A 17856-nucleotide genomic window follows, 5' to 3' on the forward strand; every position below is an offset into this window, starting at 1 on the left:
TGTGAGCCACTGCGCCCGGCCAAAAATGTTAATTTAGAATGTAAAAATAATAGCAGCTTGCAGTTTGCAAAGACTTTTCAACACCTGTTTTTTTGTTGTTGTTTTGTTTTTGGTTTTTTTGAGACAGAGTCTTGTTCTGTCGCCCAGGCTGGAGTGCAGTGGCGGGATCTCAGTTCACTGCAACATCCTCCTTCCAGATTCAAGCGATTCTCCCGCCTCAGCCTCCTGAGTAGCTGGGATTACAGGCACCCGCCACCACGCCCGGCTAATTTTTGTATTTTTAGTAGAGATGGGGTTTCACCATGTTAGTCAGGCTGGTCTCGAACTCCTGACCTCGTGATCTGCCTGCCTCGGCCTCCCAAAGTGCTGGGGTTACAGGAGTGAGCCACCGTGCCCGGCTGTTTTTTTTCTTTTCATGTTATAAATAGAGATTAAAAAATAATAATAATCATGAGGTCAGTAAAGTAGCATCCCCAGTTGCTGGGAGGCATAAGAGGGTGACACACTATAGCTCACGCAGCCGGGACAGCTGTCTAGGGGCTCGTGCCAGGGCCAGGGGCTGGATGGGCACAAGAAGGGCAGAGGGACAGCATGCACTGTGCCTGGGGGAGCAAGGGACACAGCTGGTGTCTGGTCGGGAGGACAAGCATGGGGACTCAACTGGCAAAGCCCGCAGGCCAGAAGCTGTACAGACACGGGCTCAGCCCAGGGGATGAAAAGCCAGTGGGAGAGGAGTTGAGGGGCAGGATGAGAGGATGGAGGACAAGTGTGTGAACAGGACTGCGACCCTGGGCCTCATCCCAATGTATCCCATCATGAAGTGTTGGGTGGCCTCATTGAAAGGCTTGGGCTCCCAATGGAGAACTAGAAGCCAGTGGAGCCCCAAGTTGAACCTCATTTCTGTGGTTCCAAACCTGATGCCCTCTCACTGTCCTCTGCTGCCCCTCTTGGACAAGATCACCCCTGGCTCCTGATTAGTGAGACACGGAAGCCCCATCCTTAAACTAGAGCCTTAGACAAGTTCTGAGAAACATGTCTGGACAGAAATCCTTCTGCTCGCACGTCTTCTTGTGATCCACACTGTCCCCAAGCCCCAGAGTCCTGGGATGGGACTTCACCCCTTTGTCCCCAAGCCCCAGAGTCCTGGGATGGGACTTCACCCCTTTGTCCCCAAGCCCCAGAGTCCTGGGATGGACTTCATCCCTTTGTCCCCACAGCCCTGGAGTCCTGGGATGGAACTTCACCCCTTTCTCCCCACAGCCCTGGAGTCCTGGGATGGGACTTCACCCCTTTGTCCCCAAGCCCCAGAGTCCTGGGATGGGAATTCACCCCTTTGTCCCCACAGCCCTGGAGCCCTGGCATGGGACTTCACCCCTTTGTCCCCACAGCCCTGGAGTCCTGGGATGGGACTTCACCCCTTTGTCCCCACAGCCCTGGAGTCCTGGGATGGACTTCACCCCTTTGTCTCCACCATTCTTCTTCCCTCTCCAGGGGCTGCCTTGCACCTCCATGACACTGGCATCGTGACTATGGACTGGCTGGTGAGGAATGTCACCTACAGGCCTCACTGCCACATCTGTTTCACCTCGAAGGGGATCATGCAGTTTAAATTTGCTCACCCAACTCCCCGTACATCAGAAAAATGTTCCAAGTGGATCCTGCTGGAGGATTATCGGAAGCGGGTGCAGAACGTCACTGAGTTTGACGACAGGTGAGTATTAGTTCAGCAAGCACATGTCCCAGGTCTGTCATGGGGTGGCAGTGGGTAGGTGTCTCCCTTGGTACAAACCTATAGATAAAAATCTGGCTTTAAAAAAGCATGAGGCAAGGCTGAGCGTGGTGGCTCACATCTGTAATCCCAGCACCTTGGGAGGCCAAGGCGAGTGGATCACTTGAGCCCAGGAGTTGCCAGTCTGGGCAACATGGTGAAACCCCATCTCTACCAAAAATACAAAAAATTAGCCAGGTGTGGTGCTGTGCCTGTAGTCCCAGTTACTTGGGAGGCTGGGGCAGGAGGATCACTTGAAACCAGGAGGTTGAGGCCGCAGTGAACTGAGATGAAGCCACTGCACTGCAGCCTGAGTGACAAAATAAAACCCTATCTCAAAAAGAAAAAAAGAAAAGAAAAAAAACATGAGCACCTTTTTCTTTTAACCTTACAGGATATTCTGCCCCACAAAAGCATTCAACACCTTTTCTATCCATAGTAGTTTTCTGGTGCATTTAAAATCTACAAAAAGCATTATCAGCAACACTATTTTTGTTTGTTATTATTATTATTATTGTTTGTTTGTTTGTTTGTTTGAGACGGAGTCTCGCTCTGTCGCCCAGGCTGGAATGCAGTGATGTGATCTCCACTCACTGCAAGCTCCGCCTCCCAGGTTCACGCCATTCTCCTGCCTCAGCCTCCCGAGTAGCTGGGACTACAGGCGCCCGCCACCACACCCAGCTAATTTTTGTATTTTTAGTAGAGACGGGGTTTCACCGTGTTAGCCAGGATGGTCTTGATCTCCTGACCTCGCGATCCGCCCATCTTGGCCTCCCAAAGTGCTGGGATTACAGGCGTGAGCCACCACGCCTGGCCATTATTATTATTATTATTTGAGACATAGTCTTGCTCTATCACCCAGGCTGGAGTGCAGTGGCGTGATCTTGGCTCACGGCAGCCTCTGTCTGCTGGGTTCAAGCGATTTTCCTGCCTCAGCCTTCTGAGTAGCTGGGGTTACAGACATGTGCCACCACGCCTGGCTAATTTTTGTATTGTTAGTAGAAACAGGGTTTCACCATGTTGGCCAGACTGGTCTTGAACTCCTGACCTCAGGTGATCTGCCCATCTCGGCTTCCCAAAGTGCTGGAATTACAGGCGTGAGTGACCGCGCCTGGCCAGCAACACTGTTGCTGTAGCAAATGAGATTTGTCTGATGCTCAATAAAACCAGAGAGAATAAAAGTTCCTAGCTCTGAAGTGATGACAATCTAGCTGGAAGATAAATCTTCTTGAAAACCTGATGGAGCAACTTCCTAACAGACTTGTATAGTATTATTATTATTATTATTATTACTATTTAAGACAGGGTCTCATTCTACCATCTAGGCTGGAGTGCAGTGGCACAATCTCGGCTCACTGCAGACTCAACCTCCCAGGCTGAAGCAATCCTCCTGTGTGTCAGCAGGCTAGAGGTATGCACCATCACGCCCAGCTAATTTTTGTATTTTTTGTAGAGATGGGGTGTTGCCATGTTGCCCAGGCTGGTCTTGAACGCTGGGGCTCAAGCCATCCTGTCACCTTGGCCTCCCAAAGTGCTAGGACTATAGGCACGAGCCGTTGTGCCTGGCCTTGTATAGTAATATTTTTTTTGTTTGTTTGTTTTGAGACGGAGTCTCGCTCTGTCGCCCAGGCTGGAGTGCAGTGGCCGGATCTCAGCTCACTGCAAGCTCCGCCTCCCGGGTTTACGCCATTCTCCGGCCTCAGCCTCCCGAGTAGCTGGGACTACAGGCGCCCGCCACCTCGCCCGGCTAGTTTTTTGTATTTCTTAGTAGAGACGGGGTTTCACCGTGTTAGCCAGGATGGTCTCGATCTCCTGACCTCGTGATCCACCTGTCTCGGCCTCCCAAAGTGCTGGGATTACAGGCTTGTATAGTAATATTATAAGTGACAATTAGTTTCGTCACACAGAGGTCTAGAGAGTGCTCCTCTGAGGTTATTTCCCTCTATGAAATGAGAAACATGAAGCTCAGCAAGGTTAACTAGCTTATGCAAGGACACCCAGGTGGGTGCAGATTCGAGTTATTTCCATTCCACTCCCTTCATTAACCTGCTTGAGTTGCCATAACAGAACACCCCAGGCTGGGGGGCTTAAATAACAGGAATTGATTGTCTCAAGCTGGGCACACTGGGTCATGCCTATAATCCTAGCACTTCGGGAGGTTGAGGTGGGAGGATCACTTGTACCCAGGGGTTCAAGACCAGCCTGGTGGCCAGGCGCGGTGGCTCACGCTTGTAATCCTAACACTTTGGGAGACCGAGGTGGTTGGTTCAGGAGTTCAAAACCAGCCTGGCCAACATGGTGAAACCCTGTCTCTACTAAAAATACAAAAAAAAATTAGCCATGCATGCCGGCAGGCACCTGTAATCCCAGCTACTTGGGAGGCCGAGGCAGGAGGATCACTTGAACCTGGGAGGTGGAGGTTGCAGCGAGCCAAGATTGTGCCACCGCACTCCAGCCTGGGTGACAGAGCAAGACAAGAAAGGAAGGAAGGAAGGAAGGGAGGGAGGGAGGGAGGGAGGGAGGGAGGGAGGAAGGAAGGAAGGCAGGCAGGCAGGCAGACAGACCAGTCTGGGCAACATAGTGAGACCCCCATCTCAACAAAAAATAAAAAATCCACCAGATGTGGTGGTGCACACCTATAGTCTCAGCTACCCCATGAGGCTGACGTAAGAGGATTGCTTGAGCCTGGGAGATTGAGGCTGCAGTGAGCTGTGATTGTGACACTGCACTCCAGCCTGGGCAACAGAGTGAGACCCTGTTTCAAAAAAGAAAAAAAAAAGGGGAATTGATTTTCTCATGGTTCTGGAGGCTGGAAGTCCAACATCAAGGTGCCAGGGCAGGGTGGGTTCCTCCTGAGACCTCTCTCCTTGGCGTGCAGAAGGCTGCCCCCTGGCTGTGTCCTCACATGGCCTTTCCTCTGTGTGTGCTCTCCTGCTGTCTCTTCTTCTTCTTTTTTATCTTGAGATGAGTCTCACTGTGTCACCCAGGCTGGAGTGCAGTGGTGCGATCTCAGCTCACTGCAACCTCCACTTCCAGGGTTCAAGCGATTCTCTTGCCTCCCTAGTAACTAGGATTACAGGCACGAACCACCACGCCTGGCTAATTTTTGTATTTAATAGAGATGGGTTTTCACTATGTTGGCCAGGCTGATCTCAAACTCCTGACCTGAAATGATCCACCCATCTCGGCATCCCAAAGTGCTGGGATTACAGCCGTGAGCCACCGCGCCTGGCCTCCTCTTCTTACAAGGACACTCGTCCTGTTAGAGTTGGAGCCCCATCCTTACAACCTCATTTAATCTTTTTTTTTTTTTTTTTTTTTTTTTGAGACAGAGTCTCACTCTGTTGCCCAGGCACCATCTCGGCTCACTGTAAGCTCTGCCTCCCGGGTTCTGGTCATTCTCCTGCCTCAGCCTCCTGAGTAGCTGGGACTACAGGCGCATGCCACCATGCCCAGATAATTTTTTGTGTTTTTAGTAGAGACAGGGTTTCACCATGTTAGCCAGGATGGTCTTGATCTCCTGACCTCGTGATCCGCCCGTCTCGGCCTCCCAAAGTGCTGGGATTACAGGCTTGAGCCACCACGCCCGGCCTGCCCCTTCCTTATCTCCACTCTAGGGTGCATCCTGGTGTGCTGCTAGCTGGCATATGCAAGGTGGGTAGCAGTCCTATGGGTGCCTGGGGGCAGTGCCCCGGATCATGCCTCCACCACTCCCCACTTTGTGTCTTGGACAGCTTGCTGAGGAATTTCACTCTGGTGACCCAGCACCCGGAGGTGATTTACACAAACCAAAATGTTGTCTGGTCGAGATTTCAAACCATCTTCTTCACCATCTCTGGTCTCATCCGTTACGCACCAGTGTTCAGAGACTATGTCTTCCGGAGCATGCAGGAGTTCTACGAGGACAACGTGCTCTACATGGAGATCAGAGCCAGGCTGCTGCCGGTGAGCCCAGCTATCCTCTCCGCTCCTCCCACCTCCTTTGCTCTGGCCTGACTCAGTTCTTAGCTGATAGAAGACTGAATGCTCATGAATTGACCACCCAGGTCTCTGGTGCAAGGGGTCATGTGCCTTTCCAGGGGCCACCATGAGCAAGGAGACCTGAAATGGACTGGGCGGTCTCCAACAAAACCGGGAACACATCCCGCGTTGCCCTTTGCCCCCTGTTTCTCATGGTTCCCCATTCTCCCCTCTGCCGTGATACCCAGGGCCTTGTGACACGAGCTGAGAAGGAGAACTGGGATAGAGCCATCTTAGGGGCCAAAAGAAGGAGTTTCAAAAATAAAGGGAGCCACATGGCAGGGTGAGGGCAAGAAACATGCAGATGGATAATCGCCCATGAGATTTGAAAATTACAAGGTCACTTTTGAGCAGTTTCAGTAACATGCTGAGAAGAGAAACCCCATTTCTGGGAGTAGAAAAATGAAATACATGGCTGGGCGCGGTGGCTCACACCTGTAATCCCAGCACTTTGGGAGGCCGAGGCGGGCAGATCACAAGGTTAGGAGTTCAAGACCAGCCTGGCCAACATGGTGAAACCCCATCTCTACTAAAAATACAAAAAATTAGCCGGGTGTGGTAGCAGGAACCTGTAGTCCCAGGTACTCAGGAGGCTGAGGCAGGAGAATCACTTGAACCTGGGAAGCAGAGATTGTAGCGAGCCAAGATCGCGCCACTGCACTCCAGCCTGGGTAACAGAGTGAGACTATGTCTCAAAAAAAAAAAAAAAAGAAAAAGAAAAATGAAATACAGGTGATGAATTGGAGCCAGGTTTGGCTGATTAAAGGCTCTGACTGTGATTTGAGAGAAAGAACATTGAGATAACTGGAAGGAACCACAGGGGCCACATGTTTCTTTTTAGGATGGAGACACTTGTTTTGCACCCAGAAGGAAGAAGTGTGGAGAGGTTAAAAAGAGAGGGGAGGCCAGGCGCATTGGCTCACACCTGTAATCCCAGCACTTTGGGAGGCTAAGGCTGGTGGATCACTTGAGGCCAGGAGTTTGAAACCAGCCTGGCCAACATGGTGAAATTCCATCTCTACTAAAAATACAAAAATTAACTGGTGGCTGGGCAAGGTGGCTCACGCCTGTAATCTCAGCACTTTGGGAGGCTGAGGCGGGTGGATCACGAGGTCAAGAGATCGAGACCATCCTGGCCAACATGGTGAAACCCTGTCTCTAATAAAAATACAAAAATTAGCTGGGCGTGGTGGCACATGCCTGTAGTTCTAGCTACTTGGGAGGCTGAGGCAGGAGAATCACTTGAACCTGGGAGGTGGAGGTTGCAGTGAGCAGAGATCGCGCCATTGCACTCCAGCCTGGTCAACAGAGTGAGACTCTGTCTCAAAAAAAAAAAAAAAAAAAATAGCTGACATGGTGGTGTGCGCCTGTAATACCAGCTACTCGGGAGACTGAGGCGGGAGAATCACCTGAACCCAGGGGAAGGAGCTTGCAGTGAGCAGAGATCCTGCCATTGCTCTTCAGCCTGGATGACAGAGCGAGATACCGTCTCAAAAAAAAAAAAAAAAAAAAAAAAGAGAAAAGAAAAGAAAAAATATTTTGATTTTAAGGAAGGAAGTTCGGAGAGAGTGAAATGGAAAGGAGTAGAAAGAGTCCAAAAGAAGGGAGCATCATCAAAAAATATCTGATTTTTGGGTCTTGCATTTTGGCCAGAAGCAAACGATAACTGAGGTTGGATACTCTGAGATGGACTGACCCCAGGTTCCATGTTGGTGGGGAGGGATGTTTCGAGGACCGCAGTCGTAGGTGCTCAAATACTGCTAGAGATTTATTTCAGTGAGTTTACTGGAGAGAACTTTCCTGAGGATGTTTTTGCTGGGCTGAGGGAGATGGGGTTTTGTGGGAGTGGGCAGGACCCCTGGGTGTTCTATCTGGTGAGCTTATAAGGGTTTGAACTGATTGAAGGTTTTCGGTGGCTTGGAGAAAGTGACCTTTGGTGGAGTCTTCTCCACATTGTATCCAAGATAGTCTGCTCGTTCGTTTACATATTGATCAAGTACATGAATGCCTTGGGGACTGACTGTTAAGCTTGTGGAAAGGCCCACTCGGTGGCAGTATTTTAGTTTTGTTAGCATATTCTGTAGTCATTTATAGGCTCCGAAGTTTATCGTTTGTAGACCCAGAAGTGATAGGGCTCCGCAGGATCAACACACACTGAACAAATTCATAAGGGATAGATGTGTAAGCAAAAAAGTCAGAATGCTGTTATCATTCGGACCAGACACTTATGCTTCATCAGGAAATTCTCCTCTTTTCTTTTCTTTCTTCCTCTATTTTTTTGACAGAGTTTCTCTCTGTTGCCCAGACCAGAGTGCAGTGGCATGATCTTGGCTCACGGCAACCTCCACCTCCCAGGTTCAAGCGATTCTCATGCCTCAGCCTCCCGTGTAGCTGGGACTACAGGTGTGCACCACCATGCCTGGATAATTTTTTTTTTTTTTTGAGACAGAGTCTCGCTCTGTTGCCCAGGTTGGAGTACAGTGGTGTGGTCTCGGCTCACTGCAAGCTCCTCCTCCCATGTTCATGCCATTGACCTCCCTCAGCCTCCTGTGTAGCTGGGACTACAGGCGCCCGCTACCACGCCTGGCTAATTTTTTTTGTATTTTTAGTAGAGACGGGATTTTACTGTGTTAGTCAGGATGGTATCGATCTCCTGACCTTGTGATCCGCCCACCTCGGCCTCCCAAAGTGCTGGGATTACAGGCGTGAGCCACTGCGCCCAGCCTTTATGCCTGGCTAATTTTTTGTATTTTTAATAGACAGGGTTTCACCATGTTGGCCAGGTTGGTCTTGAGCTCCTGACCTCAGCTGATCCACTTGTTATTCCAGTTATTCCAGTTTGTGTGTCTCAACTCTCCCTTTGCTTGGCATCCTGGACTGACCCACCTTTTTCCTTAGATTTTTTTTTTTGGTAGAGTTTTGCTCTTGTCGCCCAGGCTGGAGTGCAATGGCACCATCTTGGCTCACTGCAACCTCTGGCTCCTGGGTTCAAGGGATTCTCCTGCCTCAGCCTCTGGAGTAGCTGGGATTACAGGCATGCGCCACCATGCGCAGCTAATTTTTGTATTGTTAGTAGAGATGGGGTTTTACCATGTTGGCCAGGCTGGTCCTGCACACCTGACCTCAGGCGATCCACCCACCTCGGCCTCCCAAAAATGACAGGTGCGAGCCACCATTCCTGGCCTTTTCTTTAGGTATGTTAATACCCTTGGTGAGTTTAGCGGCAGGGCTCCATCCTGGAGAGTCTGATCTCTTGTGTGGTCTGCATGTCTCCACTAGGATCTGTTGCCTGTTTTCTATTTTAACTGAGTGCAGTTATATTTCCATTTCTGAGTTCTTTAGAAGTGGGAGGGGAACATTACCTTTCCCTCTCAGTGGAGCTTTCATCAGTTTTGTGGACAGAGCAGACAGATAAGACACAGTACACAAATCATCCTTTTAAAAGAAAAGAGAGGGTCTCATCTTTTATTGAGAAAAGAATTTCTGAAAAGGGAGACGCTGGCAAAAATTGATGAGCTAACTTTGCTCCTGGCCTAGGTAGGCTGGAAGAAACTGCACTTCCCAGAGCAGGTGATTCTTGTGTGTGTTTGTTTGTTTGTTTGTTTGTTTTTGAGAGGGATTCTCTGTTACCCAGGCTGGAGTGAAGTGGCGTGATCTTGGCTCACTGTAACCTCTGCCTCCCAGGTTCAAGTGATTCTCCTGCCTCAGCCTCCCGAGTAGCTGGGATTATAGGTGTGCACCACCACACCCAACTAATTTTTGTATTTTCAGTAGAGATGGGATTTTACCATGTTGGCCAGGCTGGTTTCGAACTCCCAACCTCAAGGGATCCACCCGCCTTGGCCTCCCAAAGTGCTGGGATTACAGGCGTGCGCCACTGCGCCTGGCTAATTTCTATTTGGAAGCCTCTCTCCAGGGCTGGACTCCAGTCCACCGAGGCTCACCCTTCTTTCCTGAGCAGTTTCAGCCCCGCGCAGTTGGCAGGTCAGCAGCCCCTTCCTTAGTGCTTTCTGGGACCATGGCTTTCCACTTCCCTCCTTCCTTTGTTCCCTGTAATGTTTCTTTTCGGTAGCCTGAATGCATTGCTTTGTGTTATTTATGCCATAATGTATAAGCCTTGATTTCCCAGCTAAAATGTGACTTATTTCAGACCAACCCAGATCTTACCTAGCTTGGTATCCCCGTAGGCCCCAGTAGTGGTCATCAAGCATGTGGATGGGGGTTCTCAAACTTTGGGGTGCATATGAAGAATTTGGAGGTGCCGTTTAAAATCAGGTATTGGATGCTGACCTCCCAGGTTCGAATTCTGTGCTGTCTGGTAGGGTCAGAAAGCTGTAAAAATAACTAGCACCCCTCTCCCAGCCCCCTTCCTGTGGATTCTAATGCAGGTGGCCTGACCCAGACCACATTTTGAGGATTCCTGCTTCACCTTGACTTTTTTTTTTTTTTTTTTTTTTTGAGACAGTCTTGCTTGGTCGCCCAGGCTGGAGTGCAGTGGCGCTATCTCGGCTCACTGCAAGCTCTGCCTCCCGGGTTCATGCCATTCTCCTGCCTCAGCCTCCAAGTAGCTGGGACTACAGGCGCCTGCCACCACGCCTGGCTAATTTTTTGTATTTTTAGTAGAGACAGGGTTTCACCATGTTAGCCAGGATGGTCTCGATCTCCTGACCTCGTGATCTGCCCACCTCGGCCTCCCAAAGTGCAGGGATTACAGGCGTGAGCCATCGCGCCTGGTGACTTTTTTTGTTTTTTTTTTTTTTGAGACAGAGTTTCACTCTTGTTGTCCAGGCTGGAGTGCAATGGCATGATCTCGGCTCACCACAACCTCCGCCTCCTGGGTTCAAGCAATTCTCCTGCGTCAGCCTTCCGAGTCGCTGGGACTACAGGCATGCACCACCACGCCTGGCTAATCTTGTATTTTAGTAGAGAGGGGGTTTCTCCATGTTGGTCAGGCTAGTCTTGAACTCCCAACCTCAGGTGATCTGCCTGCCTCAGCCTCCCAAAGTGCTGGGAGTATAGGAGTGAGCCACCACGCCTGGAGATATGGGGTTTTACCATATTGCCCAGGCTGGTCTGAACTCCCGAGCTCAGGAAATACACCCAGGTCGGCCTCCCAAAGTGCTCGGATTACAGACGTGAGCGGATTACAGACGTGAGCCATGCCCAGCTATTAATTCATCTTATTGATGTCGAAACTAAAGCTTGGAAAGGTCAAAGAGCTTGATGAAGGTCACACAGGTAGTAAGGGGTGACTGGACCCAGACCAGGGCTCCTAAATTCGTCGCTTCCCTCATACGCTGGGCTCTCTGAGCGTCTTAATAGCCACGCCCGCCTCAAATGGAGATCCCAGAGGGCATCTGGCTTCCATTTTCCTTTTTCCGGAGGGGAGATGGATTCCCAGGAATGGAACTGGGCCCTGGTAGGGGAGAATTTCCTGTTGGGCAAATCCTGACAACTGTCTTGGTGTGGGAGTGCATAGGGAACCCCGACCCTTGCAGAACCCTGGGATCTTCCGTGGGTGGAGGGGAAGAGGATAGAGGAGGGGAGGGAGGAGACGCTGAGGCAGAGACGTTCATCTGGAGCCTGGTGGGGAGGCATGTGGGAGAAGTTGCTGAGCGGTTGGATCGGAGGGAGGAAGAGAAGGGCCAGAGCACTGGCTTCCTGTTCCATCTTCCCCCTTGTTCTGCAGGTGGCCATTTTCTCCTTCTAGAGCCCGAGGTGGAGAGACTTGGGGGCCAGTCCAGCTCCAGTCCTCGGTCCTCACTCTGCCTGCCTCCGTCCGTCCCCCAGCCAGCCTTTGGAGAAGGTGCAGGGCTGCTAGGATTTGGGATTCTGGTGGAGGGGGAGGGGGAGGGGATGTGACCATTTGTTCGGGTCTGGCCCTGGAACAAAGGCTTTTGCCACGGAGAGTCTAGGTCTTAATGCCCCCCATTAGCCAGAGTGGGAGGCCATCAACACATTAACAACTAAAAACAGTCTTCACTGGAATCCTTTTGCTGAGCCGCCTCGCCTCCGCCTGCCTGGTGGCGGGCTAATTCCGGCGGGGGCTGCTGTGGACGGACTATCCTGGCCGCTGAGCCTCCCATTGTGTTCCTAATACTCAGTAACAAAGGCTGCTCGCCGGTAGCAACAGTCGCTAGGCGGGTCTTATCTCCTGGGCTCCGGCCCCTTCCCCCACGGCAGAGTCTGAGGCCCAGACTGGGTCCCCCGAGTCTTTAGCATGGGGCTCTTCCAAGACCCCAGAGGGTTATCCGCAGGGGATGGCCCTGCTGGCACTTGTGGAGGGAAGAGCTTATGGGAGACACGTCGGTGGCAGAGAACCTGTGACAGTCATTCCCAGACGTTTTCTAAGACGTTGTCATTCATATAATAAGCATTTCTAGTGCTCCCCGTTCCCGTGCTCCCCAGCCCCCTTCTTAGCAGACCCTTCATTCAAAATTCCATTTGGTTCCTTGCTGAATGAAGCGACCCCTGTGTCATGTTGCTGGTGTCGCTTTACGAGAACACGCACCCTCTTAACTGCTCCATTTTTGACAGGACTCTGCTGTCATTGTGCTATTTACTTGCCTGTCACATTGGAACAGTGGCAGATCTTCACCCCAGCCCTACAACCACCTGGGAGGTTACAAACACCAAGCTTCTACCCCACAGATTCTGATTTGGTTGCTCTGGGGTGGGACACAGGCATTTTTCCTCTCCTTGAGTGATGCCAATGTGCAGCCGAGGCTGAGATGTCACTCTAGTGACTGTCACCTTTCTACAGGAGGGGGCAGGGGCCTCCTGATGACAGGAGACACCTCAGGGCAAGCAAAATTCTGAAATGTGGTCGGCCTCCAGCCCCACTAATTATGCAGGGGGGCTGAGTTTCTCAATTTTTTTTTTTTTTTTTGAGACGGAGTTTCGCTCTTATTGCCCAGACTGGAGTGCAGTGGCGCAATCTTGGCTCACCACAAGACCCACCTCCCGGGTTCAAGCGATTCTCCTGCCTCTGCCTCCCAAGTAGCTGGGCATACAGGCGTGTGCCACCACACCCAGCTAATTTTGTATTTTTAGTAGAGACGGGGCTTCTCCATGTTGGTCCGGCTGGTCTCGAACTCATGACCTCAGGTGATCCGCCCACCTCAGCCTTCCAAAGTGCCGGGATTACAGGCATGAGCCACCGTGCTTAGCTTTATCAAACTTTTAAAGCCTCAAAATCCTTATCTGTAAAATGAGACCTACCTCACAGTGTAGTTTTGAGGGTTAAATGAGATTATGGCATAAAGTCCCCTGCATATGCCTGGCATACAGTAGAAGCTCAACACTTCTTAAGTGAATGATAATCTGGTAGTGAAAGTTAAGTGAAACTGCCAGTACTGGCCAGGTGCAGTGGCTCATGCCTGTAGTCCTAGCACTTTGGGAAATGGTGGCAGGTGAATCCCTTGAGCTCAGGAGTTCAAGACCAGCCTAGGCGACATGGCAAAACCCTTGTCTCTACAAAACAAGACAAAACAAAATAATTAGCCAGGTATGGTGGTATGCACCTGTGGTCCCAGCTACTCAGGAGGCTGAGGTGTGAGGATAACCTGAGACTGGGAGTTCAAGGCTGTTCAAGATCATGCCATTGCACTGCCACTTGGGCGGCAGAGTGAGACCCTGTTCCAAAAAAAAAAAAAAGAAAAAAAGAAATTCTGAGTCCTCGTTTATGTTCTGATACAAACCAGTTGTATGAGGCTGGGTGCGGTGGTTCACGCCTGTAATCCCAGCATTTTGGGAGGCTGAGGCGAGCGGATCACGAGGTCAAGAGATTGAGACCATCCTGGATAACACGGTGAAACCCCGTCTCTACTAAAAATACAAAAAATTAGCCAGGTGTGGTAGCAGGCGCCTGTAGTCCCAGCTACTCAGGAGGCTGAGGCAGGAGAATGGCGTTAACCCGGGAGGCGGAGCTTGCAGTGAGCGGAGATGGTGCCACTGCACTCCAGCCTGGGTGACAGAGTGAGACTCCGTCTCAAAAAAAAAAAAAAAAAAAACCCGTTATATGACCTTTACAGCACTCTGCTCCCACATTTCCCTATGCTTCCTCCCAGCTTCAAACTTTTATATTTCTATGATATCATAGACAGTAAAATTTTATATCGCTTTATGTAAATCACATGTATTTTAAATAACTTCCCTAAAAATGTATAGTTCTTTATTAAACTGTAGTTAATAATTAAGATAATCTAAAGCGAGTTCCGTGTATAGCAACTTTTTATATCACTTAGTCTTAGATGAATGGCTAACACCAGTTACTTGTACTTACAGATTGTTAGATTCTTATACATTAATTCAGTGTTCCTGAGGCAACTGCAGGTTTTGAGTTGTTTTTCTAGATCTGGTAATAGATTTGTAATAATAACATTATTATTAGTGGTTATCATTTCTGAATGTATTACAAATATTAATTCATTTGATCCTTGCAATAATCTTCTGAGGGATGACTGATTTGGGACAGACTGTGTCTGCACTGGGAGCCTGAATCTGGAAGGCTGACCAGAGAACCCCCAAGCCAGCTGAGCCCTCACTAGGGAGCTTGACTTCCTTAGGGATGTCTGCCCACACTAGCTGTGAGGCCCTGAGGAGCTGCAGGTCTCCCTCACCCTGAGAGGGCCTCCCTCTCTTTGAATTGGAGTGCTGTTGACGATCGGATCCCATCCTGCGCCCTTCCTGAATGGGCAGCCTCGGTGGTGGTTTACAGGGCACCAGGAGACTAGGAAGGTGCTCTGAACGGGCTTTGGCGTTGGCAGTCCTGGGAGCCAGATCCTGTTCTCCAGGTGTTCCATGCTATGACACCAGCAGTGTGGGTGGGACCTTGGAAGGCAAAGCTCCCGGCTTCTCCAGTGATAAGCACAGGACTGCTGAGATTGAGGGTGTTGAACCACCACCCTCTGCTCTGGTTGCATTACTTGTGTATCTCTGCGTACTTGATTAATCTGCCAGAGATCTTCTCTTTTTTGTTTGTTTGTTTGTTTTTTTTGAGACAGAGTCTCTTTCATCCAGGCTGGAGTGCAGTGGTGCGATGTCAGCTTACTGCAACCTCTGCCTCCGGGTTCAAGTGATTCTCCTGCCTCAGCCTCCTGAGTAGTAGGAATTACAGGTGCCCACCTCCACGCCCGGCTAATTTTTGTTTGTTTGTTTATTTATTTATTTATTTATTTTTGAGACAGAGTGTTGCTCTGTTGCACAGGCTGGAGTGCAGTGGTGTGATCTCGGCTCACTGCAAGCTCTGCCTCCTGGGTTCGTGCCATTCTCCTGCCTCAACCTCCTGAGTAGCTGGGACTACAGGCGCCCGCTACCACGTCCGGCTAATTTTTTTGTATTTTTATTAGAGACAGGTTTTCACCGTGTTAGCCAGGATGGTCTCCATCTCTTGACCTCGTGATCCACCCGCCTTGGCCTCCCAAAGTGCTGGGATTACAGGCGTGAGCCATTGCGCTCGGCCCAATTTTTGTATTTTTGTTTTTGTTTTTTTTTTTTTTTTGAGACGGAGTCTTGCACTATCGCCCAGGCTGGAGTGCAGTGGCACAATCTCGGCTCACTGCAAGCTCCGCCTCCTGGGTTCACACCATTCTCCTGCCTTAGCCTCCCGAGTAGCTGGGACTACAGGTGCCTGCCACCACGCCTGGCTAATTTTTTGTATTTTTAGTAGAGATGGAGTTTCACCGTGTTATCCAGGATGGTCTCGATCTCTTGACCTCAGGATCCGCCCTCCTCAGCCTCCCAAAGTGCTGGGATGACAGGCGTGAGCCACCGCACCCAGCTCGTTAATATTTTTTAAAGTTTATTTCTTTTGTCTCCGTTCTATTCCGGTAGCATGTCTCCACCCACCACTCCTCCAACATCTGTCTATTTGCCCTTGCTGCCTGGTCCTTAGTACTTTTAAAACTCCTTGTGGACAGCACTCTCCTTGAATTCCTATTTGTTTATGGAGCTCCTGCTCTGGTGCCGTAGGAGAGGAGGTGAGGAGAGTGGAACTGTAAGGACTCTACCCTGGAGGAGCCTCCAGTCTAGGTGGGTGTGGGCAGGAGGCTCAGAAATGACAGGGTGGTCAAGGCCAGCACAGAACCCTGTTCTTTCCTGCTGTGAACCAGCCAGACGAGTCCAAGACAACTGCAGGTAACAATGCCGGGTTGGGTTTATACAATGGTTCTCCAACTTTCTGGTCCCAGAACCTCTTTATATTTTAAAAAATTTTTGATAATTTTGAGCACCTTTTATTTACGTGGATTATATCTATTGATCTATCCTGTATTCGCTGTTAAAAATAAGAAATATATATATATTTTTTGAGATGAAGTTTCGCTTTTGTCGCCCAGGCTGGAGTACAATGGCACACGATCTTGGCTCCCTGCAATCTCCGCCTCCTGGGTTCAAGTGATTCTCCTGCATCAGCCTCCCAAGTAGCTGGGATTACAGCAAATTTTTGTATTTTTAGTAGAGGGGGTTTCACCGTGTTGGCCAGGCTGGTCTTGAATTCTTGACCTCAAGTGATCCACTTGCCTTGGCCCCGCAACATACTGGGATGACAGGTGTGAGCCACTGTGCCCGGCCAAAATTAAGAAATGTTCTAGCTGGGCGCGGTGGCTCACATCTATTATCCCAGCACTTTGGGAGGCCGAGGCAAGCAGATCATGAGGTCAGGAGTTCAAGACCAGCCTGACCAATATGGTGAAACCCCGTCTCTATCAAAAATACAAAAAAATAGCCAAGTGTAGTGGCATGTGCCTGTAATCCCAGCTACTCAGGAGGCTGAGGCAGGAGACTTACTTGAATCCAGGAGGCGGAGGTCATAGTGAGCCGAGATCGCTCCACTGTACTCCAGCCTGGGCGACAGAGTGAGACTCTGTCTCAAAAAAAAAAAAAAAAAAAAGAAAAAAATTATAAATACAAGCACATAATCCATTATCGGCATTACCAGTCGGAATGATATCACACATGATGCAACTTCAGGAAAATTCTACTGTATATCCATGAGAGAATAAGAGTGAAACAGACAGTGAACCACGATTGGTGCCACTGCACTCCAGCCTGGACAACACAGCAAGACTGTTGCAAAAAAAAAAGTTAAAAAAAATTTTTTTTTATTTTTTTTATTTTTAGTAGAGATGGGGTTTCACCATGTTGGCCAGGATAGTCTCCAACTCCTGTCCTCAGGTGATTTGCCTGAGGTGATCCACCTCGGCCTCCCAAAGTGCTGGGATTACAGGCGTGAGCCACCGCACCCAACCTAAAAATTTGCTATGTGCACAGATAGATGGAGGCCTTCCTTGAAAAGATGTGAAGCACCAAAGAAGTTAGACTGGGGGCTTATATTCCATTTTAACAACTGGTAGTAAATTGTGAAGAAGTGACAAGATGAAGGAAAAGGGGTTTGGGCTTCTAGGGACAGTACCTTGTGGGCAGGTAAACATATGGAGAAAACTGATGGAAGATAAAGTCAATTTTATAAGACTGGTTTGTGCAGACCCATCTTGGTAACAACTTTCTGTTTCCAGTGGTAAGGGTGATTCTTCTGGTATGGGAGAGGAGAGGGCGGCACCTTCACAAAGGGAAATTTAGGCAGATGAGGTGGGCAAAGAGCTCTTTCTTCATTTACTGCTTCTATTTATTTATTTATTTATTTATTTATTTATTTATTTATTTGAGACGGAGTCTTGCTCTGTCGCCCAGGCTGGAGTGCAGTGGCCGGATCTCAGCTCACTGCAAGCTCCGCCTCCTGGGTTTACGCCATTCTCCTGCCTCAGCCTCCCAAGTAGCTGGGACTACAGGCGCCCGCCACCTCGCCTGGCTAGTTTTTTGTATTTTTTAGTAGAGACGGGGTTTCACTGTGTTATCCAGGATGGTCTCGATCTCCCGACCTCATGATCCGCCTGCCTCGGCCTCCCAAAGTGCTGGGATTACAGGCTTGAGCCACTGCGCCCGGCCCATTTACTGCTTCTTAATTGCCTTCAGCTAAAAATATTTCTTCTGCTAAAGTGGCCTATTTGGGGTGATGTATTCTGGTCCCCTTCGGTAAATAATAATAATAATAATAATAATAGACAATA

General features: G+C 49.7%; 1 protein-coding gene across 3 annotated transcripts in view; it reads left to right on the forward strand.

The window, feature by feature from the left end:
- The window catches only part of ADA2 (adenosine deaminase 2), a 46138-nt gene that overhangs the window by 11563 nt on the left and 16719 nt on the right, over positions 1 to 17856 (forward strand). For 2 of the 3 annotated variants that reach the window (XM_073007091.1, XM_073007092.1), the window contains exons 3-4: positions 1492 to 1711; positions 5503 to 5713. In XM_073007091.1, the coding sequence (XP_072863192.1) occupies positions 1492 to 1711; positions 5503 to 5713 (431 nt within the window). Of the gene's footprint in view, positions 1 to 1491; positions 1712 to 3093; positions 3180 to 5502; positions 5714 to 17856 lie in introns of those variants that run through there. The other variant, XM_073007093.1, reaches the window with a different exon arrangement.

This window comes from Chlorocebus sabaeus, chromosome 19 (assembly GCF_047675955.1).
Source record: "Chlorocebus sabaeus isolate Y175 chromosome 19, mChlSab1.0.hap1, whole genome shotgun sequence".
In the NCBI taxonomy this organism is placed as follows: Eukaryota; Metazoa; Chordata; class Mammalia; order Primates; family Cercopithecidae; genus Chlorocebus; species Chlorocebus sabaeus.